At 38.0% G+C, this 25951-nt stretch overlaps 1 protein-coding gene across 2 annotated transcripts in view; it reads right to left on the bottom strand.

Moving 5' to 3' along the window:
- LOC149161813 (sodium/calcium exchanger NCL1-like) overlaps positions 1 to 15981 on the bottom strand; it is a 146762-nt gene extending 130781 nt beyond the window's left edge. Inside the window, exon 1 of one of the 2 annotated variants that reach the window (XM_089437056.1) lies at positions 15356 to 15981. In XM_089437056.1, the coding sequence (XP_089293182.1) occupies positions 15356 to 15764 (409 nt within the window). In that variant the 5' untranslated portion in view covers positions 15765 to 15981. The remainder of the gene's footprint in view (positions 1 to 15355) is intronic. The other variant, XM_089437055.1, reaches the window with a different exon arrangement.
- Between the last annotated feature and the right edge of the window lie 9970 nt (positions 15982 to 25951).

The raw sequence follows: 25951 nt of genomic DNA, 5'->3' as shown, positions 1-25951 counted from the left end.
AACGATGAAAGACCTCATCCTTAGTCTTTAAGAAATAGATCCAGGTTTTTCTAGAGTGATCATTGATAAAGGTGGTGAATAGACGAAGTATTCGCCACCACTAAGAGCTCTTGTGGACATAGGACTGCATATATCTGAGTGTATTAATCCTAATACGCATTCTGCTCTATTGTTGCTTCTGAAAAAAGTTGCTTTAGCGTACTTCCCTAGCACACATTCTCTGCATAAGTCATCATGTTCACTACTAAGGAATGCTACCCCTGTAACAGTCTCTCTGAGCATCCTCAGTGCTCCATGGCGTAAGTGCCCCATTCGCCTATGCCATAATTCATTTTGCTCCTTCTCACCATTTTGCCTATCAGTGCCATTGTTGATTCAAGTTGCAACCTATACAACTTGTTGCTTCGAATCCCAATTTTCTTTTTCTTCTTCCAGCGTGGATGCTTGACGTATACTTTCTTTCCCATGAAGTATACATCATATCCCTTGCCCTCTAACTGGGACACTAAAATCAAGTTCATTCCTAATCCTGGCACATGCAGAACATTAGTGGCTCAAATGTTGGTCCCTGCTTCCGTCTGAAATGCTATGGTGCCTCTCCCTACTGGAGTACATTTCGTTTTGTTTCCCATAGTTATTTGGAAGTCCATGTGTTCTTCTTGATAGCTCGAGAAATGTTTTCGTACTCTAGTCATATGAGCTGAAGCCCCGCTATCAATGTACCAAACATCCGCTGACGCTGAATTTGTTAGGCATGTGAATTCTTCATCTAATTTGGTAGATAAATCTAAGACATTTTGAGTATCCATATTGTGCCAATTTCTAATGCTAACCTGTCTCAGCAACTGCTGCAGGAAAAACTATGTCCCACCTGAGACACCCCTCCTAGCTGAATCTTCTGTTGTGTTGTTCCTTCTCCCACTGACAAATTTCGATTAGAAAGACTTACCTCTCTATCGACTCACTCAGAGAGAGTTTTGAAATCCAATCTTCTTGGCTTGACCTGTACAATCCTCTGGGAGATTCAAATTTATGCCCCTGCAGGAATTTTAAATTCCCCTCTCCTTCCAACGTTGGGTCCTCCGGCTTCTTTCTTCTACTTCCCTTTAGCTCTGATACCATGTGAAAATTTCTAAATAGAAATCCTACTGCAGTGATTAATATTATTTCTTCTACTTATTATCTCATAAATAAGTTATCCACAGTATTCTTACGGCAAATATCGAAATATATTCTACTGCAATCTTCACAATTAAAACGTTGCAGAAAATAAATGTAAGGAAAAATACTAGCACAATACAATCACAATGACAGTTATTTTTGGACAATCATCCCGGAAAAACCCAATGTGGGAAAATTGGTGCAGCGGATGAGCGTTTTATTATTCTTCAGCGAATTCTCATGTAATAGGAATAAGAAATTTTACAAACACTTCTTGACCAAGTTCTACCCAAGGTGAAGTACTTATTCTTCCCCGGAATCCTCCTAATCCTCTCTACGTCAAACTACTCTCCCAGGCTCAGCATCAGGGCTCTGCGTCAAACTGCCTCTACGTTGCCTCTTTCTGCGTCACCCTGTCTCTACTCTACGTCTCGCTGCCTTGCACTTCTGATATGCAGATGGCCACTTTTCCTTTCTCACCTGCAACTCTCCCTTTGATTCAATTTTCTCTTGCCTAACATCAACCAGTGAAAAAATCGATCTTCCTCGAGTAACTAAGTATCTGCCTCTGGTGTGTTCTCCAAGTGCCCATCAAGTCTTCTCTTATAATCCTCTCATTGATCAATCAACAACCCAAATTAGATTCTAATCAATGGTTAGGATCATTTGACTTGATCTCTGCCTCCTCCTAGAAGTTCCAACCACAGTTTAGATTAATACCCATTAATTATTTTAATTTCCCAAGTTTAGACCTAGGATCCCATTAAAAAAAATTATTTATTTTAATAGAATTGTTTCCGGGTGGAATTTCCCAAAATGATTTCTGAGTATTGGAAAATGCATGTGTCTAAGCCTTCCTGCAAATTTTGAAGCCTCGAGCACATTCGATGCTACCCCAAACCAACAGAAACAGTCCACAAAATGCCAAAAATCCACTGAAACCCCATCAGTCATACTGTACAAAGTTTTACAATTTGGAAGGAGTGTACGGTATGGCCAATATCGTTTCAACTAAATCTCACCATCTATCCACACAGTTTTTCTTTTTGTAGGCCCATTCAAGTGCCCAAGAAGCATGTGAAGGTTTTCTATAGTAAAAAAACAACTAAATTTATCATAAAATTTAATTTCAATTCACTGCACAAACAAATTAACCCAATTTTACATCATTTCATAAAATAAAAATAAAAAGTAAGAAAATAGATTTGTCTACCTTAACAGCGTCTTTTCTATCAAAAAAATATTTCATTCACTCATTTCTCACACATTATTTAACAAGAGGATCTTCCTACAACAATAACAACTATTTTACTTGTGTTTTGGAGCATTGAGAGTAAGCTTTGGTGCATTTCTAGCAAGAGAACAATTGTGGACAACAAAAAGAAATGTGTGGGCAGTGAATTTGTTTGGTGAGTGGATTTACTGTTTTTGCAGCATTAATGGCTTCCCAAAATGGTATTTATAGTGCTCTCGGAGGTTTCAAGCAAACAAACAGCAAGAATACTATCCTCTTTGGAAGTATGTAACCAAAGTCAAGCAAGTGGGTGTTGGGGGTTCATGAGAATGGAGGTGCAATTTATGTAAAATTGATAGGACCTTCAAGGGCTCTTACATAAGAGTCAAGACTCACATTCTGCATGAAGAGATAAATGGTATTGAAGGGGATGGGCATAATAGGTTGTCCAAGAATGTCATAGAGGGAGGTCGTGTAGGAAAATAAGGACTGGGGATTTTGGCCAGGTAGAATAGTGTGTTTAGGAAAAAGAGTACGCCAAAAGGCATTCGAGGAGTGGCGAAGGGCCTCACATAGTTCCTTTTACAAGAAAGATAGGTTCGCTATTTGCAATGCAAAAGTTGACAATAAGTTTTGCGGAGGCAGGGGGAGAAGATGGGCCATGCTAGACGCTGAGATGAAGTTGTTTATGAAGGGATTTACATTCATTGTCTCAAAGTTGCAGGAATCGCCCCCCCCCCCCTACTGTTCAGGAGGTGGATTCGTGTCCCTGACAAATTTGTTGACGATCCTCGGGGGGAACCATAGTTTTTCCCTTTCTTCGTTGTTAATAGACTTTCGGAATCATGACAATTCCGAACAGCAATTCCACCACTGTTCCAAAAACTGCTCACATGGTTCCACGCGGCTTTTTTAATTTTGTTTTGGAATTTTCGAAATGTTATGTGAGGAACTATGCTTCCTGGACACTCCCAAGGTGCCCCCTTGATGCTTCCTAGATGCTCCTTAATGGTAATGTTAAATTCTTAAAGTAAAAGTGACATTCTCCTTTATGTTTCATTTTCATCCTTAAAAAATTTTAACATTACCATGAAATGATTCAGAATGTTTGAGATTGGTTCCAACCTCATCGAACTTCATATGGAGAAAATAGAATTTCATATCCCATTCAAAATTTAGTGGACATAACAATTTTTAAGATTCCAGGATCAATGGGATTGTGGAATTTCATTAGTTTATATCATGTATGAGGGTATGTGATTGGCATTTATTCAAGAACATCAAGCCCTATATATACCCCAGTTTTGGGGGTGTTGATTGTTGAACCCCTTTGTCATGGCCTTAGCAAAAATATACCCTTCACTCAAGTCAAAATCATTGATCAAGCATGTTAAGCCTTTCTACCACATATTATAAGGCTTGGATTAGATCATTTGATCAAAATTGGGCAATGTTGACTAATATCCCTAGAGAATCGAAGTAGAGGCAAAGGCTAGACAAAAGGAGAAGAATTTAGATTCTAGATCGTTAATGCATCTAGATGGTTGATGCTCAAATAATTAATCATTGATGTACAATGGATGTCATATCTATCTTGATTTATGTACAAATATGCATGTTTTCATATCTTTTACAACTAATTTGGTATTTTGGATTTTTTTAATATAAATGCAAAAAAATATAATATATATAATAGATGTTTCGCTTTCGACAATTTTTGGAAAATGATGTTTTTGATGTTTCATTTCCAAAAATCGTCCCCCCTTTGTGCAACAATGTTTGTCTAACTAGCAATTCATGGGACAGGATCAGAGGGGGCTTATGGTCATTTTGATGAGTATAGGGGTAGCAGTCGAAGGTTGCTCCACGAGGGCAGTGAAAAGTATCTCATATTTAGCTATGGTTGTGTTCAGTGACTTGAAGTGGAAAACAGAGAGACAAAGCAATTCCTCGAGGTTGGTGGTATAGGAGTCTGCATAATCTCTATCAAAAAGAAAGGTAATACATGGGCTTGGATTGGAGGGTGGGGGGCAGAAGAAGAGGAGGTAGAGAGAAAATGAGTAAAGGTGAAGAGGGCATGGTCTGCCAAGGGGAGATGAGAGACATAGAGGTGTTGGATATGCCTGAGAAGGTCTTGGTTGGCTAAAACATAGCCAACAACATTGGGATTTGCCTAGGTGCAAGAGATGTCTCCCATAAACCATGAGGGGGCCATCATTGTCCTATGAACTCTTATGAAGACCCGTAGATTTTGGGCCTATCAGTGTCCTATGAAATCCTATGAACTCCAATGAAGACCAATAGATTCTAGTTCCAACTCCGAGAAGCAAACGACATCCTCCGCATCCACTCTATTGTGTAGGGAAACTTGGAGGTCTCAAGAGCATTGAAATCACCTAAAAGAATGGCATCACCAAGAGTGGAGAAGCGGGAGATTATTATGCAATTTTGAAGAAAAAGGAGGATTCCTAAAACCAACGTCAAGGCTTGCACTTATAAAGAGCCAAATTACGAAAATTCATATTTAAACTATAAATAAATCAAAATAGATTCATATCAATCCTGAGTTCTGAGTTTTGTTGGTATGGCTAAATTTAAATAACTATAAATAAATTAAAATAATAATAATTTGATTTTACGAATAATTAAACATCAAATTGGTGTAATAGATTTTTTTTCCCAGCGATTTGACTAAAAAGTCTACAGAAATATAAATAACTTACCTTTCCTTTTTAAATTTGAATATGCCCCCCTCGGGGTGTAAAGGGAGAGGGGATCTGGAAAGGGATCGTTGACATGGGAGAAGGACAAATGGATAGGGTACGTGGGCGGCCCACCCAAGGACCCCACACGAGCGCGGCAGGAGGTACCAAGAGAGATAGGCGGATGGAGGCAACCTCGAGAAAACAAAAGGTTAGGTGGGTAAGTTTTCAAGGCAAAAAGGTGGTGAGGGAGTTTAGTGCATGCATGCAAGACTAGAGGAGGAAACAGGTGGCAAGTGACGAGACTGGAAGCCGAGAGGAGAACCAAGCCTACGGGAGAAGGGACTGTCGTCTGCACCTAGAATTTGCCTTCAACGACTTGGAAGGAGATTGGTATGTAATTCAAGCCTACCTAAGTCTAGATATGGAATCAATGCTGCAAGATTGGAGGCTGGTCTGGCATCGAATGGTGGTGGTTTCGAATGTTTTGCGAAAATGTTGGTTCAGTCCTCTGTTGTTGATGTCTGGTTTTATATTTGTTTCAATATATAGAAGAATGCGAGAATGTTGGTTCAGTCTTCTGTTGTTAATGTTTGGTTTGTTATTTGTTGCAATTTATGGAAGGTTGTGGGAGAAAGAGGGAATCTATTAAGGGTTAGGAGGGACTCTCGAATCCTAAGGAATGAAATTAGCAATGGCTACTGCGAAAACCCGCAGATTGGGATATAGAAGGGGTCGAGGCTCCCCTGAGAGCCTGCGGCGGTCTGGTAGTCTACAGAACCAGCGAGGGGTGCAAGGGGGGTATGGGAAGTGGAAGATATGCTCAATTTAGTTAGTTTGGTTAGCAGGAGACATGCAAATCCAAAGGGGTAGGAAAGGGGTGTTGGGGAACCTTAATTGTGGTAAGCTCGACCAACTGCTCTCATCGTAGCTCCCGGGTACTCATGAGAAGCAACAGGACATCAATAGGGAGGTGGGGGACTAGAACCCCAGTGCAGCTAGTAATTCCACCATGGCAAATAAATTCTAGTGGAAATGGAAATATGGTTGGGTAGAGGCCCGTAAGTCTGACCCGAGGGGGGCTCTGAGTAGGCTCTTAACATCTCTCTCTGTCATTCTGGTTCAAGACAGATAGCAGGGTCATGTCAAAATCCTCAAGGGTAGGAGGGAGGAGTCGAGGCATCACAACTCTAGTGGGCTTGCAATTTCAGCTAGAACCGAGCCAAACTCCTGCGTTTCTTGTTTTGATCACCCCAAACCTTGCCTATCAGCAACCTCGGGTGTCGTTGGACCTCAGCCTGGAACCCAGTTCGCCGACCCCAAGGGGGGAATTAAGCGGTGGAGGGAAGAGAATCTCTTACTGTTGCGCACAGTAAGGATGAAGGAAAGATGGGAAGGGACTGGGGGGTACCCAGGTCATCTCCTGCAAATTTGAATTCGTTATTCTATAAAGGTGATTTACATGGAAAGGCTGAAGGCCACAAATGAAATATGGACTGGTTATAATGTTTGTACTTATGCTACCCTTACAGGTTTATTTAACTCTTCTGCCACTCTGACTCTGACACTCTGATACCAGGAGCAGGAAAGAACGAGAGAGGGGTGGGGGCTGAAAGAATTTCAGAAGGAAAATAAAATGGTGAAGGCGGAAGCAAGGCAGGGAAGAAAAGGGGGTCGTCGGGCCAGCAAACAGACAGAAAAGAAAATGAAGGCGTCAGTGGCTTCAGCGAGCAAGACCTAGTGAAAAAGGGGTAGGAAAACTGGAGAGGAAAGCATGCAGAACCTAATGCATGCATACCATGGAGGAACTCCAGCTCAAGTAAAAGCCATAATTTCAACATGGGAGGCAGAGCTAAACACCAAGGTTACGACAGAAGTGCTTACAACGGTGGAATGGGAGCCTCTGCTCATAGATCCAGGGCACACCAAAGGCCGGCAAACACTGTTTAGACAGACAGTCCAGCAATATTGGGTCATGAAGAACTTGTTGGTCAAGGCTATGACAACACACAGGGACTGGGAAGAACCAATGCAAGCTCGTCAAGAGGAGCCAAGCCTAAAGGACATCCAAAAGGAGATTCGGGCAGTGCAGGGACAGCAATACCATCAGAACCTCTGTTTTGGTCGAACTGAAAAACAAATTCAAACCTTATTGTGGAATCAAAATGCCCAGGTTGAATGCAAAGGACCCAAGTCCAAGCCCCTATTAAGTCATCTGATGACTGACGTAGAGTAGCAGAAAGTAATTTTTTGGTTTTATGTCAGATAGTATTTACTTTCAAAGTCGAAGGATTAAGCATACAGTAGATACAATAGTATATTTAGCATTATTAGAATAATGCTATTTTTGTGTTTAATGCTCAGCTGTGATTGTAATTAGCAGTTTCTTGTTAGAAACCTGTTGTTTCTATATTCTTAGTAGAAACTTGTTGTTTCTACTTTCTTAGTAGAAACTTGTTGTTTCTGTAAATACAGTTGTATTATTTATTGAGCTTCACTGCTCATTGTAAATCAATTCAATCCATTCATTGATTATGGTATCAGAGCTTAGGTTTTTTTTTTCAAAATAATTTTTCATTGTTTGAAAAATTTCGTGCTTCATTTCGAAATTTTTTTTTTGGCATCACAATTTTTGAGCTACTTTTCTGAGAGTTGCGTTTGTTTTCCGCTGGAGTTAATTTCAAAGCTTGATTTTTTCTTGAAGAAATCTACCGTTCGATCATATTTCAAAAATTTTAGCAATTTTTTTTTGGAAAGAAACTTCAGAAAATCTCGCCTAAATGGCATAGTTTTGAGGTCGATGAAGAAATTTGCGACTGTCCACCTGCAGACTTATGCGGGGGCTTTACCGCCATGGATGAAATGGTCTTCTGCTTTATTTCGTGGCGGCACTTGTAAAAGTTGGCCTTCATAGCTAATTCCACCATGGGCCAACACGCCAATTGTTTTGCATAAGTTGGGTATAAGATCAAGCTCTCGTATATTGATAGCGATTCAATTCTCGCCTCGGCCAACTCTTCGACGCAGCTGACCTCCAGAGATCGTCCGAGAATGCAAAGATCGTCAGAGGCTGTCTTGTGTCCGTTTGTTGACGGAACCTACTCACACAAATCTCAAAAGCAAGCAAAACCACTTATGCCCAACGTTGCCCGTGGTCGGAGCTCTGCAACACATCTTCCTTCTCCTCGAGACGCCCATCTCGTTACTCGTGGTCCTCGCTATGGTCGTCGCCTAGTGCGCGCTGTACTTCTTCCGCAGCGTTCCGCTCGTGGTTTTCAACCAAAGCTTATTGCAGTCATCTGCCATCCTTTTACATTATTCTCCGCGAGACTGGTTCCACTCTCGACGAGAATCACTGGATGACATTTGCGTCGTCATACACAGACAAAATCAGCGTGTAGGAAAAGCATGGACCGAAGGGAAAACTGGCGTGGAACTTGCCGTCTAAGTATTAAGCGAACGAACACATATACATCGCAGAGCTTCCCTTTCTACTTTCCATGCATTCAAGGGCGTTCTCGTATACAATGTATTCAGCGTGTTGTTTGGTTTGGTGAATGCCTTGATCCAACTGTTCTAGATCGCGCAGAAAATGCTTTGATTAAGTGAGACATTTTGCTTGTGGTAGGAACATCTGCAGTTGTGCAGCCGGCAGCAGGCTTTGCACCTATTGTGCACGGAGGTGAAGGTGTTGTTGCAGAATTCAATATAGATCTTGCACCTATCAGTAGATCTTGCAGGGTGCTCCAGATCCACACAAAAAGGATGCCCAGATTCCTGTAGCAGAGCTTCCACATTGTCAGAAGTGTAATGGGTTATTAAGACCACGTGTCTTTTATTGCTGGCTGAGTATGAAGATTTTTGTTGGTCGAGTTCTTTTATGCTAAACATCATTTCTCGAATTAATTGTTGGCTACATAAAAGTTTGCACCGGTCAAATTTCGTCTGGATCAGCCGACATCTGCATTGAAATCCGTGTCGGACTCCTTTGTTGTTTTATGTGTCTCAAGAAACGTGCAAATGGCCTCGCTAACAAATCTGATGTTGGAAGGCAGTCAGCGTTTTAATGGCACCAATTATAACATCTAGAAAAAGAGAATGTTGACCATTTTTTAATATAGGCGTCTTGACCAGCTCGTTTTGGGCAAAGAGTTCAATCCTGGTACAGCTGGTGCAGATCAAGTTAAGTTTGATGATCGAAATCGAGAGGCTGTTATGCTTCTCAAACTCTCTATGACTGATAATCAGTTACCACAAATTCCTTCTGGCAAGACAGGGGCCAAAATCTGGCAACATTTGAAGGAATTGCATGAGACATCCGACAAGAGCAGAGCTTCCTTTCTCAAGAATCAATTGTTCTCCATCATGATGGACGAACATGTCTTTACAGGAACATCTTAACAAGATTAAAGACACTCGAGATTAGCTTGAAGCCATTGGTCGGACCATGGAGGAAGAAGATATGGTAGTCATCACTCTGAAAAGTCTACCAAAACCTTATGAGCACTTCATAGAAACACTCAACATTACCTCCACTAATGTTGATCTGAAGTTTCCAGAGTTATGGACCAAACTCACGCAGCAAGATCGTTGGAAACAGCAGTTTGGTAGTAGTGCTTCATCAGCCTCCTTAGAAAATGCTTTTGCTGCCAAATATCAGTCCTCTCAATCCTTTCAGCAGAAAGGTTCTTCTCAGCCTTCTGATCCCGCTAAGAAGAAAAATGTGCAGTGTAATTACTGTCACAAGTTTGGCCACATGAAGAAAGATTGCCAACAAAGAATTGCTTCTGAACAGAAGAAGCAGGGAGGGTCTTATTAGCAAGCAAATGTTGCAGAACATTCTGAGTAGAAGGAATCTACTTTTTACGCCTTTATGGCTAAGAGGTCCTCAGATCATGTCCCGTCTTCTGCCTGGTACCAGTGTTACTTGGGAGCGAGAGCAAAAGCAGGGAGTGGGAGCGAAAACGGGAGCGAGAGCAACATTTTCAGAAGCTCCCGGTTTGGGAGCGAATCCTAGAGCGTTTTTTATATAATATATATTTTTTTATATTTTTTATATTTTGATAGATATATGTCAAAAACATGTAGAATAGTGAACTAGATATTAAAAATATAGATTGAACCATATAATAACAATCATCTAGAAGTTATAATCTTCATCAATCACGTCCACAAGTTAATAACATAGTAACATACAACATATTGAGTCTCATGATTCATCAATCTTAAAGTTTCAAGCTTTCAAAATTCAATATATAACATTTATCATCACTGATCACCAAAGTTGTACTTGTAAGCTAAGTGTAACCATTACAACAAATAATATCTAACATGAAATGAAATGTTATAAAATGAAATGAAATGAAACAACTTTCAACTTTCATGAAGCATCATATTCATAATTCATTACTAATGAGTTATAATAGCCAACTTCAAACTTAAATTGTCATATATTGTTTTAAAAAGTATCATAATAAATATGAAAGAGTCAATAGTTATAAAAACTACTAGAAACTAGAAAAGAGAAGTAAATCTATTATCTATTTCTTATGCTTGGGCCTCTTGCCACCACGAGAAATGTCTAATTTTTTGGTCTTGTTGGAAAATAAGGATCTTTGTCATTAATATCACCCTCTAAGCATTAATATCCAGAGGTATCTTTGTCATTACCTCTGTATTTGTATAGGGATCTTTGTCATTAATATCACCCTCTAAGCATTAACATAAGATAGAAAAAGCATAACATGTCAAGTCAAGATTCTGTTTGAGTGATGCATACATTTTTAGGAGGGTCATGATAGAGGAGTTCGACAACCAATGTCACTAACATCAAGGTACATAGAGGGATTGGTGCTCTTGATTAAATATGAGTTCCATACCCTAATACATGAGAAAATTGAATGGAAACATTGCAATCCCCCCAATCCTGAAAAACTGATAAGTCCACTGGATTTTGAATGAAATCTAAAATTCTACTTTCTCCATATGAAATCCAATGAGATCGGAACCACTCTCAAACATCCTAAGTCATTTCATGGTAATGTTAAAAATTTAAGTAAAAGGATGAAAATGAAGATTAACATTACCATGAATAGCATATCAATACTAGGGCCATAGACTTCATCATTAAGCTGCCCCACTCAAAAATTATTTGTTTCTTTCAAAAAAAATTGCATTTCGAACATTACTACAAAAAAAAAATTGCAAAAAAGGCAAAACGCTACCGAAAGCGATCCCAAAAGGTAGGGAGCGAAAAAAAATTTAGGGAGCGCGCTCCCGACCCGCTCCGGCCCGGAGCGCGGATTGGGAGCGGGATCGGGGGGGCTCCCCCGCAACACTGCCTGGTACATTGACTCTGGTGCATCACGTCATTTCTCTCACAGGCGTGACTGGTTTATTGACTTCTCATCTTTCAGTGATTCTGTGGTATTCGGTGGAGGTGAGGAGTACATAGTGGTTGGCAGAGGTACAGTTCAGATCCAGTCTGGTGGGTGCACACTCATCTTCCTGAATGTGTACTATGTTCCTGGTATGGAAATTAATCTGCTGTCTGTCAGCCAGATTATGAGAAACTCTCTCGATGTGGTGTTCAGTGCACACAAGTGCTCCATTATTGACAGGGAAACTCATCTTAAGGTTGTTGTTGGCTTAGAAGATCATGGCCTATACAGGCTTCTTGACACTGGTGATTCTCCAAAAGTGGCTCTAGCAGCACGTGTTTCTCCCATTAGCACACTGTGGCATTAGAGATATGGGCATCTAAACATTGAGTATCTCTCTCAGCTATCTCGGGAGGGACTTGTGTCAGGGTTACCTGATATTCAGACTCAGCATGGGGAGTGTGTGGCCCCTGTCAAGCTGGCAAGAAACATCGGTCTTCATTCAAGGATGGAGAATCTTGGCACGCATCTAAGGTACTCCAGTTAATTCATGCTGATATTTGTGGTACTATGAATACATCTTCTGTTACTGGTTGCAAATATTTTTTGCTTATTGTAGATGATTTCAGTAGAAAGATGTGGGTGTACTTTCTAAAACATAAATCTGATGTATTTAGTATCTTTCAGAAGTTTAAGTCCTTAGTTGAAAAAGAGTCTGGTTGTAATATCATAACTCTTAGGACAGATTACGGGGGGGAGAGAATTTTGATCTTCTGCTTTCTCCAACTTCTGTGATACCCATGGCATCAAACGGCAGTTAACTACACCCTACACTCCTCAACAGAACAGTGTTGTCGAACGTCGCAACCGTACAGTTGTTGAAATGGCTCGTTCCATGTTACAACACAAGAATGTTCCGAACAAATTTTGGGTTGAAGCAGTGTTTAATGCTGTCTATCTTCTTAACCGATCACCTACTCAGGTTGTTAAGGGGAAGACTCCATAAGAGGTTTGGTCTGGCCGTAAGCCTAAGATCAGTCACCTCAAAGTGTTTGGCTCGATTGCATATGTTTGGATTCCAGCTGCTAAGCACTCTAAGTTGGATTCCAAAAGCTAGAAACTCATGATGATAGGGTACAGTGATCACCACAAGGCCTATAGGTTGATCGATATAGACACTGGTCGTCTTAGCTTCAGTCAGGACGTAGTATTTGATAAAGACCGAGGGTTCTTTCAATCTCCTCCTTCTGCGCAATGTTTTGAGGATCAGCCTCACAGTGTTCTTCTTCCATTAGGTCCACCTGATGGGAGGGATGATGCAGCATCAGTATTTGATGATGCACTACCTGAGCTTCCTCCGAAAAATAACCCTCCTCTTGCTACTCCTATTGTTCCTGAGCCTCCTCCACCTCCTCCTGATATTGGTTCCTCTACTCTCCGGCCTAAATGGTGGGCTAAAACTATTGGTGATCTCCAGGATAATGAGCTCCTTGAAGGCAGAACTTCCAGAAATAAGAGCAAATAGCAGTCTACAATAAATTTTGCTCTTATGGCTAACTTACACAGTATTTTTGAGCCTCAAACCTATTCAGAGGCTAAGGGTACACCTGAGTGGGAACAGGCTATGGACGCTGAATTCCAGAGTCTTCAGAAGAATCACACTTGGACCCTTTCTGATCTTCCTGCAAGGAAAAAGCCCATTCGCTGCAAATGGGTGTACAAAGTGAAATACAAAGCTGACGGAACCCTAAACAAGTATAAGGCTCGCCTTGTTGCTCGAGGGTTCTCACAGAAGGGAGGCATAGACTATGAGGAGACCTTTGCTCCTACAACCAAGATGAGTACCATACAGCTTTTCCTTGCCTTAGCAACTCGGTTCAATTGGAAAGTCCATCAGATGGATGTAAAGAGTGCTTTTTTGAATGGTGACTTACAGGAAGAAGTCTACATGACGCAGCCTCCAGGATTCAAGATTGCCGGTCAAGAACAGAAAGTCTGTAGATTAGTCAAAGCACTCTATGGTCTGAAACAAGCCCCTCGGGCTTGGTACATGAAAATTGACAAGTACCTAACAGATCATGGCTTTCAACGAAGTCCATCTGATGCAAACCTGTACATCAAACATATTGGTGATGATATTCTATTTGTGGTTGTCTATGTGGATGATCTTATCATTACTGGCAGTTTAGCACATGTGATCCATGGGATCAAACAGGATTTGTGCAGCACTTTTGATATGACAGATTTGGGACTTCTTCATTACTGTTTCGGGGTGAAAGTCTGGCAGACTGAGAACAACATCTTTCTCTCTCAGTCCAAGTATGCCATAAATCTTGTGCACAGGTTCAAAATGCAGGATTGCCAACCTGTCACAACTCCTATGGAACCAAGGCTCAAACTTTCAGCTCAGTCATCCTCACCACTTGTGGATGAAACTTTATTAAGGCAGTTAGTGGGAAACCTCATCTACCTTACTGCCACTCGAGCTACATTTCATGCTTCATGTCAACTCCTAAGGCTGATCATTGGATTGCAACAAAGCGTGTGCTGCATTACGTAAGAGGCACTCCTGATTATGGACTTCTGTACACTAGGAGTTCAAATCCTACACTCAGTGGGTACACAAATTCAGACTGGGCTGGTTTGGTTGATGACAATAAATCTACAGTTGGGTATGTGTTTAGTCTGGGATCTGACGCTGTCACATGGACTAGTAGGAAGCAGCAGGCAGTCGCTCTCTCCTCGACAGAAGCAGAGTATTGGGGAGCAGTTAAGGCATCTTGTGAGGCAGTTTGGCTTCGACGTATGCTTGCAAATATGCATGTTTCCCAGGCAGATCTTACTCCCTTGTTCTGTGATAATCAGGGAGTGCTCAAACTCGCCAAGAATCCAGTCTTCCATGAACGAACAAAGCATGTGGAAACCCATTGTCACTACATTCAACAGCTTGTTGAAGACGGATCCATTCAATTGTTGTATGATCCCACAACAGAGCAGCCAGCAGACATCTTCACCAAGCCTCTTGGTCCTGATAAGTTTGTAAAATTCAGAGGGTCTATAGGTGTTGTAAATAGATTGAGCATTAAGAGAGGGTATTAGAATAATGCTATTTTAGTGTTTAATGCTCATCTGTGATTGTAATTAGCAGTTTCTTGTTAGAAACTCGTTGTTTCTATATTCTTAGTAGAAACTTGCTATTTCTGTAAATACACTTGTATTATTTATTGAACTTCACTGCTCATTGTAAATCAATTCAATACATTCATTGATTAAGCTTAGATGGATATTCTCAAACTGTTTAAATTTCGAACAGCATATGATGTTGATCGGTGGCCAACAGACCTGGTTTCCCTCAGGCAGGTTGGGCCACCAGACATATTTTTTGTTACCTGCCTATATATAATTAATAGAAAAAAGAAGTACTGCCAAGCTTACACAAATACAAATAACTTACCTTGCCCGTTTTAAATTTGAATATGTGACCTTTAAAAAGAAACGTGTTCTTAACGCATATCAACCTCAAACCACTAAAACTGAACAAATTTGCACTTCAAACTTTGCTGGTAACTCAGAATGCTTTATACATACATATCAAGCCCCAACCTCAGCAGTTTTGCATCTTAAAATTTGCTGGTCCCTCTGAATTTAAACAACTATAACTAAATAACAATATATTCATAACAAACCCGAGCCATTAAAATTCAACAGATTTGCACCTAAAAGTCTGCTGGTCCGCTTAAATGCTTATTAGACCCGGTCGATCTATGCTAGATTAACGTGGGTTTCATACTTAAATCATGCGTAACAGACCAAGCCAGACAAGACCATTCAACCTGAACTGAACTGCACAACAAAAACAAAAGAGGGAATAGTTTTACCAGCGATCAGCAGGGCATCGGGGAAAGCTCCGAGGATAGGTAAAAGCAACCCGCCAATTATACCGTGGCCCATCACAACCAACAGAAGCTCGCAGCCATTCGTGATAAGGGTGGCAGACTTGAACATCAGGTATCCATAAGCCGCCAACAAAAACAAATTTCCCACTATAGTTGTAGTGCAAGGCATGAAACCGTAAGTCTCGTCGCAACTACTCGAAGACAATAGCCGCTTCAGACCTGTCTCCGAACTGGGCTTCATTATAAAACCCCATGAAGCCGTCTCCCGAACTCCATCGGAAACCAAGACTGGCCCGCGGACGATTCCCGTTGAGGATCCCTGGAGAAGAATACGCCCCGGTGCCACGCATGGCAGAAGCTGCAGCAAAGCGAGCAAAATGAACCACTTCATCGCACGAAAATGCACGCTGTCTGTCTTTCGGAATCGATATCAGTTCCTGGGGTGACTTCGAAGCTTTTTGTTTAAAGCCAAACAACCACGGCAGCATTGTGATGCGAACAGAGGAACCTGCTTTTCATATGTACACTTCGCCGCCTCAAATTGCCGGACAAAATGGTACAGAAATCATACAGATACAGACACCGACCTACTTGACTAATGACATAAAGCTTCGGCATTTATGAACTTTTGTTAAAGAAAACGCAGTGAAGAGTCCCAATGTGGAGTGTCGAGAGTGTCTCGTCCAAGTTGAAATTATGATGAATAAGAGATCATGTGCCAACTCGCATGTACCAAAATTTAGATTGTATTTTTGTAAATACGTGTTATAAATTTTGTAGGGGTATTATTTATTAAAAATTTGTAAAAAAAAAAAATTGTTCCCTCTCATTTCAGCTTAAAAGTTTTTGTAATGGAAAAGTTTCATAAATGTATTTGGGATAAGGAGTTAGAAAGAAAGAAAAATTCATATATTGAAATGTGTAATTTTATTCATTAATCATCAACCAAAAGTATACATAGAGGCCAATATCTATTGGAGCGCCAAAATTCTTATTGGTCAGTTATGGAAAAGTTTCATAAATGTATTTGGGATAAGGAGTTAGGAAGAAAAAAAAATTCATATATTGAAGTGTGTAATCTTATTCATAATCATCAACCAAAAGTATACATAGAGGCCAATATCTATTGGAGAGACAAAATTCTTATTGGTCAGTTAAGAACTAATTTTCATCAACTCTGTTGTGAAACAGCGCACTGGAAAAAGCCAAAAGAAGTGTGGGACGAAAGAGTACGCATTTTTTGTTTTTTCCCAAAAAATTGGAACAGAAAAACATTTCATTTTAAAATGTGAGGCTTTCAAAGACAACAGGGAAAGTTATGCAAATACGTTGGCAGCTAGCTCTTGGGATAATCTATTTAGCGAGGGGTTTGTCGAGAAACTGGAAGCAATTATTTTGAAATTTCATAGAAAAAAGACCAAATACATCAAGTAAATGAAAAAGATGAAAAAGCAATTTATCTCATAAACTATTTTTAGCCTGATAAAAGTTAAAATAAATAATTTTTTTTTCACAAATTCATATTTAAATATGAATAATTTTGTTAACCTTTAACCATATCCAACCCAACAAAATAAGAATAAACTCTTTATAAACTCAATAATAAAATATTAAAAGGGAACAGCCGAATTTCAATACAGAATAAAATACGTTTGGTCTACTGCCTGACATCGTCAAAGGGATAAAAGGCTAGGAGTCAACAACAACTAATCAACAGAAATGTTGCGTGCGCTCGAAGCGTCTTCACGGTTGCGTGCGCCCGAGGCGTCTTCATGGTCTTTGTCTTATTTATCCACCTCTGTTTGGACACCGCCTCATGTCGCTATAGTACGCAGAGATCACCACCTCAAACGCTTCCGACGTGGAGAATACTCCTTTCCAATCTCATCATCATGACATTTCAATCGAGCTTCTCTCAACTCCTAATCTAACCGAGTTCAGTGGATATGCAGATATTTAGACGTCCTAATCAAACCATGCCTGAGTGGACATATGGGTATGGATGGGCTGACGATATAAAACATTAAGTAACGATTTTTCTTTTAATTTTGGACAGATTTTTTTAATAAAAAAATTATAATTTTATTTGGTTGAGTTTTTATATTTTAATGTTTTTGCAAAAATTAAATTTAGTTTGTTTTGAACAACCAATGTTGGTTCAAAATGTCAATAATTATGATGTGACTTCCATCCATGATAATGAGATTAATATAAAAAAACGATTTCAAAGCTGAATTTGTTTTTCATTTAAAATTATAATTTAAATAATAAAATATAACAATTAACAATTTCATCTATTATTTTAGCTAAACTCATTTCCTCATTCAAAACTAGTATTCCAATAATTGATGCGGTAGCATCTTGGATGATATTTATGCTTTGGTATGGGTCCAGGAAAGAGAACCAAGGATGGTTGGTTGTACTTTGTCAATGGCGTGGGAGCAAATCTTTGTAATGTGATAGCCTATTTGACACTATTTATTCTTCACCGTATGGATGTAAGGACTATTAATAAGTCAAGTGTTGCACACAATTTCAATATAGAGACAGAGATATGTCATTCAAATATAGTATATAAATTAATAAGTAAAGGGTGGTACAGAATTTTAGAAGAGATAGAGATATGTTATTAAATATAATACATAAATTAAAGTTGTATAGATAGATAAAAGGTAATTTATGTATGGATAAGATGGATGGTTATATTTTGAAGTTTAAATAATAATAATAATTTATTTTTAAAATTATTGTTAATTGAGATATTAAATTGGTTTATGAGATGTTTTTTAGGAGAAAGAGACATATTTTAGAGTGGTAATTTCATTGTTAAAGTATGTGAAGGCATACATATAACATAGTAGCTCTATTTCAATCTACCTCTTGTAGATTTGAGAAAGCACATATAACATAGTAGCTCTATCTCATTCTACCTCTAGTAGATTTGAGAAAGCACATGTTACGTAACCATTATACCCACTCAAGTTATACATGTGAAACTATTCACAATTTGAGACTTGTGAACTATATCTTATAATTGTTATGTAAGAAGGATTATTCACAATAAGTTTTTACACATTAATTTAGAATAGGGATATTAATGTGGAACAAGATCCTAGCAAAATCCATTAGGATATGTCAATATAGCAAGAGAACATGTTACATTACACATATAACAAGTGCTACATGGCAATTTTGCAAGTCTAGTTAGAAATTATGTTCTAGGAAAAATTGCATAAAAAATTATAACCTTCAAAGTAATGCTAAATTAATAGTGGTCATCAGTCATATATTTATTTATATTTTATTCCTATCCATTTTTAATGCAAAAACTTGCTTAATTTATCGTGGGAAGTAGTTGATGGTAAATATGTTGCTCATAAGTAGTTGATGGTAAATATGTTGCTCACCTAAGTATGAGTTATTTTCAAGGATTTTATTTTTGGATGGTTTTCTCTAAAATTTAAGAATAAAAAATCGCTACACAAATATCTAAAAATCATGCATGTATATTGCAACTATATCTATAAATTATGGCATAAAATATGTGAAGTAGTTATCCACACAACGTTATAATGTGCAAATGTTACAATAAAACCTTTAAATTATAATTCATTCAAATATTTAAGAAAAAAAAATTAAAAATTAAAAGTAAGCATTAGAAATTGTATTGGCCAATACTAAACTATTAATGATAAAAAGACAAATATATTACTAGAGTCAAATCTATTACTAAAATCTACCTTACCATAAATTAATATATAAGCAAACTCGATCTTTTTCATGTTAAAATCCTTAATAAAATAAAATAAAAAATTTACCAAACTATAATTACACTTAATTAATTATAAACTATTTATAAATAATAATTTGATTTACAAATTTCATTAATAACCACAGAGATTTCACAACCAAGAGAAAGAATTTCTCACAGAACAGGATTACGGGCACCGAATCGGAAATAGATATTTACCCAAATTCAATGCCTCTGATATTAAATTACAAAGTCCGTTCACCATCTTCAATGTCTTCCTTTGTGATCAAAAAATACCACCAAAGTAACCGTCTCGAACTAAGACAACCTCACCTGTGTTCCCTCTTTGGAGAGTATCTATCCAGGTTTACGAGAGATTTTTCAACGTAAATCACAAGATCTATCATTTGTCGACGCATTTCGAACCAACTAGTGTGGTTCATCGTCAAGACGAGTTGAAGAACCAGATCCAGCTTTGCATGTTAAATAGCTTGAGCAGAGCCACCAACGGCTAACTAGGCCAACAGCTAAATTAGACTAGGGACCTTATATAAATAATTTAAATAAATAAAGGACCTTACCTCTAAATAAATATATAAATAATTTAATTTTAATTGGTTGTTAATTTAATAAATATATAAATAATTTAATTTAATTGGTTATTAATTTAATAGTTAGTTAAAGGGGATTAACTAATTATTAAATACATAGAAAATAAATATTGAAATAAAAAGTATAATTAACTATTTATAGAGTTATTAACTCTGCATATGATTAACTATTAATAGAGATTAAAAATTGGTTATTAAGTTAAAAATAAATAAATCAATCAATAAATAAATAATACTTAAAAATAAAATAAAATAAATAAATAATACTAAAAATAAATAAATAATAGTATATATATATATATATATATATATATATATATATATATATATATATATATATATATATAAAATAAAATAAAATGAATAAATAATACTTAAAAAAAACAACTTAATAAATAAAAAAATAATACTAAAGAATAAAAAAATAAAATAAAATAAAATAATGGTAAATATTAATTTATAAAAAATAAAAAGATGAGACAAGAAACGAGGGGAGGGAGGAGGAGGGGCGGAAAGGAAGAAAGCGACTAGGAAGAGAGAGCTGGGACCCAACATCTACTGATCTTCCAGCCATCCTCTCTATTGAGATTGCACGGCCTCTTTTCAATCTCCAGAGCTTCCCTGAATTTCCGATGATGGAACTGTGAAACTCTAGCAATGACACTAGCCTCCTCAATACAAACATGATGATTGGTTTTTTCCGCATGCTCAGCTAAAGCCGAGGACTTTGATCTCCTATGCTTAAGGTCAGCTGCGTGTTCACTAATCCTTTGATTGATGGAGCGACCCGTCTCACCAATATAGGGGGTCCCACAGGAACAAGGGATAATATATACCCCTTTCATATCTTTAGGGTCGATAGGATCCTTTGTTGATCTGAGGGACATACGAATGGTGTTAAGGGGCCTAAAGGTTACAGGGACACTATGCATCTTGAGAATCCTTGCAATCTTATCAGTGGTCCCTTGAACAAACGGAAGATGGACACCTGGAATCCGCTCCTTCAGCTCCCTTTTAGCAAGAGAATTCTTGGCAGCTTTTAGGAAAGCCTTCTGTCCCATGTATCTACTATAACCATTCTCGACAAAGACATCAAGGAGATGGGATTTTTCTCTCTCAAAACACTTATTATCTGAGATCCTTAGGGCCCTAGTAGCAAGGGTATTGAGAACTCTCATCTTCTGAGCAGGGAAATGATGGGAACTGACATGAAGATATTGCTCTTTATGCATTTTCTTTCGAAAAACTTAGTGGGAGAGGGAGCCATTACTATTCTTAGAAATAAGAATATCAAGGAAAGGGAGGCACCCATCAACTTCTTGCTCTTTAGTGAACTTTATGGCCGAGGATTGATTGTTGAGATGATCGAAGAAGAGATCTAATTCCTCTTGGCCGTGAGACCAGATAACATTGGTGTCATCCACATACCTTTTCCATAGCTTGGGTAGGAGACGGGATGAGTTAAGAGCCTTGGACTCAAAATCTTCCATAAAAAGATTAGCAACAACAAGGGATAGGGGTGAGCCCATGGCAACCCCACAGGTTTGCTCAAAGAACTCTCCCTCAAAACTGAAAAAGGTGAAAGTGAGGCAGATCCCAACTAACCGAGCAGTGTCAGGATTTGTTAGGCGGTTGATAACCTCCAAGGCCAGGGAAACAACATCAAAACTGACAAGAATGTCCCCAGGGTCAAGCATAATGTCCTTGAGTTCATTAATAAAGGAAGCAGAGTCTTTTACGAAGGACTCCATACAACCAACTAAGGGCTTAAGCCTTAATGCAAGGAACTTAGCAAGAAGGTAGGTAGGACCTCCAATGGTATTGACAATGGGCCTTAATGGAGCTCCTTCCTTGTGAATTTTGGGGAGACCATAGATCCTTAGGGTGATAGGGTTGCTCTCAATGAGTTTATGGTGCAGGGAACTCACAGAGCTAATGGACTTAATGGCAAGAGCCACATTCCTAGCAACCTTTTTTAAGGGGTTTTTGGGAAGCTTTTTATAACTACCACTATTATGAAGATGATCCAACATCTTATTGTGGTAATCAACCATGTTAAGAATGACGACAGCGCCACTCTTGTCTGCCTTTAGAACAACAATATCTTTGTTCTGGTTTAAGGATCCGAGGGCAATTGATTCTTCCTTGTTAAGGTTGATTCTAGGGGGCTTAGCCTTTCTCAAGACAACCGCACAATCCTGCCTGATTGTGTCCTTGATTTTATCAGGTAAACCTCTGATCCCAAACTCTATGTCACAAATGATATCATCTACAGGAATTTTCTTAGGAGCTAAGGCAAAATTTAATCCCTTACCCAAAACTTTAAAAACCAAAGGGGGAAAGAGAAACTAGAAAGATTAATAACCTTGTTATTAAATTGAGAAGGAGGGGGAAGATTACTTGTACTATGATTCAAATTATTATTATTAATATTCAATATTTTATTACTTACTATGATAGAATCATTTGTATTATTAAATAATGTATCATTTTTATTAATATTAACATTAATATTATTACTAATACCATTATTATTATTATTATTATTATTAAGAATATTATTATTCCTATTATTATTATTAAATAAATTACTGTTATTACTATTATTATTATTATTAAATAAATTATTATTAATATTAATATTATAAATGTTAAATAAATTATTATTATTATTATTCTTATTAATATTATTATAATTGTTAAAAGAATTAATATTATTATTCATATTATTATTAATATTAGCTCTTAAGAAAATTCTTGTAGATGATATCATTTGTGACATAGAGTTTGGGATCAGAGGTTTACCTAATAAAATCAAGGACACAATCAGGCAGGATTGTGCGGTTGTCTTGAGAAAGGCTAAGCCCCCTAAAAGCAACCTTAGCAAGGAAGAATCAATTGCCCTCAGATTCTTAAACCAGAACAAAGATATCGTTGTTGTAAAGGCAGACAAGGGTGGAGCTGCCGTCATTCTTAACAGGGTTGATTACCGCAATAAAATGTTGGATCATCTTCATAATAGTGGTAGCTATAAAAAGCTTCCCAAAAACCCCTTAAAAAAGGTTGCTAGGAATGTGGCTCTTGCCATTAAGTCCATTAGCTCTGTGAGTTCCCTACACCATAAACACACTGAGAGCAACCCTATCACCCCAAGGATCTATGGTCTCCCCAAAATTCACAAGGAATGAGCTCCATTACGGCCCATTGTCAATACCATTGGAGGTCCTACCTACCTTCTTGCTAAGTTCCTTGCATTAAGGCTTAAGCCCTTATTTGGTCATACGGAGTCCTTCATAAAAGACTCTACTTCCTTTATTAATGAACTCAAGGACATTAAGCTTGACCCTGGGGACATTCTTGTCAATTTTGATGTTGTTTCCCTGTACACTTGCATCCCTATTAATGAGGCCTTGGAGGTTATCAACCGCCTAACAGATCCTGACACTGCTCGGTTAGTTGGGATCTGCCTCACTTTCACCTTTTTCAATTTTAAGGGAGAGTTCTTTGAGCAAACCTGTGGGGTTGCCATGGGCTCACCCCTATCCCCTGTTGTTGCTAATCTTTTTATGGAAGATTTTGAGTCCAAGGCTCTTAACTCATCCCGTCTCCTGCCCAAGCTATGGAAAAGGTATGTGGATGACACCAATGTTATCTAGTCTCACGGCCAAGAGGAATTAGATCTCTTCTTCGATCATCTCAACAATCAATCCTCGGCCATAAAGTTCACTAAAGAGCAGGAAGTTGATGGGTGCCTCCCTTTCCTTGATATTCTTATTTCTAAGAATAGTGATGGCTCCCTCTCCCACCAAGTTTTTCGAAAGAAAACGCATACGGAGCAATATCTTCATGTCAGTTCCCACCATTTCCCTGCTCAGAAGATGGGAGTTCTCAATACCCTTGCTACTAGGGCCCTAAGGATCTCGGATAATAAGAGTTTTGAGAAAGAAAAATCCCATCTCCTTGATGTCTTTGTCGAGAATGGTTATAGTAGATACATGGGACAGAAGGCTTTCCTAAAAGCTACCAAGAATTCTCTTGCTAAAAGGGAGCCGAAGGAGCGGATTCCAGGTGTCCATCTTCCGTTTGTTCAAGGGACCACTGATAAGATTGCAAGGATTCTCAAGATGCATAGTGTCCCTGTAACCTTTAGGCCCCTTAACACCATTCGTATGTCCCTCAGATCAGTAAAGGATCCTATCGACCCTAAAGATATGAAAGGGGTATATATTATCCCTTGTTCTTGTGGGACCCCCTATATTGATGAGACGGGTCGCTCCATCAATCAAAAGATTAGTGAACACGCAGCTGACCTTAAGCATAGGAGATCAAAGTCCTCGGCTTTAGCTGAGCATGCAGAAAAAACCAATCATCATGTTTGTATTGAGGAGGCTAATGTCATTGCTAAAGTTTCACAGTTCCATCATCGGAAATTCAGGGAAGCTCTGGAGATTGAAAAGAGGTCGTGCAATCTCAATAGAGAGGATGGCTGGAAGATCAGTAGATGTTAGGTCCCAGCTCTCTCTTCCTAGTCGCTTTCTTCCTTTCTGCCCCTTGTTCTCCCTCCCCTCGTTTCTTGTCTCATCTTTTTATTTTTTATAAATTAATATTTACCATTATTTTATTTTATTTTTATTTTTATTTTTTTATTCTTAGTATTATTTATTTATTTATTAAGTTGTTTTTTTTAGTATTATTTATTTTTTTATTTTATTTTATTTTATTTATTTATTTATTTATTTTTATATAGTATTATTTATTTATTTATTTTATTTTTAAGTATTATTTATTTATTTTATTTTATTTTTATTTAGTTTTTTTTTTTAACTTAATAACCAATTTATAATCTCTATTAATAGTTAATCATACGTAGAGTTAATAACTCTATAAATAGTTTAATTATACTTTTTATTTCAATATGTATTTTCTATGTATTTATTAATTAGTTAATCCCCTTTAACTAACTATTAAATTGATAACCAATTAAATTAAATTATTTATATATTTATTTAGAGGTAAGGTCCTTTATTTATTTAAATTATTTATATAAGGTCCCTAGTCTAATTTAGCCGTTGGCCTTGTTAGCTGTTGGAGGCTCTGCTCAAGCTATTTAACATGCAAAGCTGGATCTGGTTCTTCAACTTGTCCTGACGATGAACCACACTAGTTGCTTCGAAACGCGTCGACAAATGATAGATCTTGTGCTTTACGCCGAAAAAATCTCTCGTAAACCTGATATGGATCACAGAAGCCTCAATTCAACAGTTTCTATCCACTTGAATTTTCTAAGCACATGTTTTGGGCAGTTGTACAAGTGTCTACATTTTACAAAATAAACAACCAACTTGCAATTTCCACTCTTAAGAATATTTCCCAATGATTACAGTATACAGCATCTCATTTCTTCCCAGTTAAGCAACGGCCCGCTCACAGCACAAACTTGAAAGTCCTATGAAAAATAAGATAGGAAGAGGAATACACATCCAAATAAATAAATATATTACAAGTTGGACGAGTTGAATCATGCAGTAGGCTATTGTCCAATTTATAGAGTGCTTTGGATTGCACTGGGTTGATAAACAATATACGCTTGAAAACAATGTAGTGCATTAGATATTACATTCGATGGGGAGGCATCCTTTTATCGGGAAATGCATTTTCGCGCTTCATTGCACACTTCGGGGATGTGAGGATGTCGGGGAGGCGTTTCTCCATGTTCCCAAAAAAAAAAAAACACGAGGAAACTTGAGGGGATGTTTTCTCCTAAAAGAGGAAAAGTTTCTTAGGTTTCCAAAAAAATTCGATGTCAAATCATTCAAGGAAAATGTCAAATTCTTAAAAAATTTTATAAAATATTATAAATATACTATGAATTGATTGGGAAGGAACAAGTTTACCTCTAGAAGAGAGAAGAAGTTAGTTGTTGTGCACAGTGCCCTACATCTTGACCATAGGAAGACACCTAAGTATTTGAAGGCACTAACAACACGATGGGATGTTGATCAGAGGATGATGCACAAGTAGATATGGAGGAGGGACTTGATGACACAGATGGGGTTGGTTGGTGTGTCACTTAACATGTTTGAAAATACAAGTGATTCTGATTCAAATGGTGACATGGATGATCCTAATTTATTTATGCAGCAGTTGGATGCACAGATTAGTGGGGCATTACATTGAGCAATTGTGCTCATTTGTCATTTGATATGTTCTTATGTT

The sequence above is a fragment of the Pinus tabuliformis genome, chromosome 5_2, assembly GCF_031772625.1.
Source record: "Pinus tabuliformis cultivar Carrire ecotype Pingquan chromosome 5_2, CPIR1, whole genome shotgun sequence".
In the NCBI taxonomy this organism is placed as follows: domain Eukaryota; kingdom Viridiplantae; phylum Streptophyta; class Pinopsida; order Pinales; family Pinaceae; genus Pinus; species Pinus tabuliformis.
This window is presented reverse-complemented; position numbering and strand designations above follow the sequence as displayed.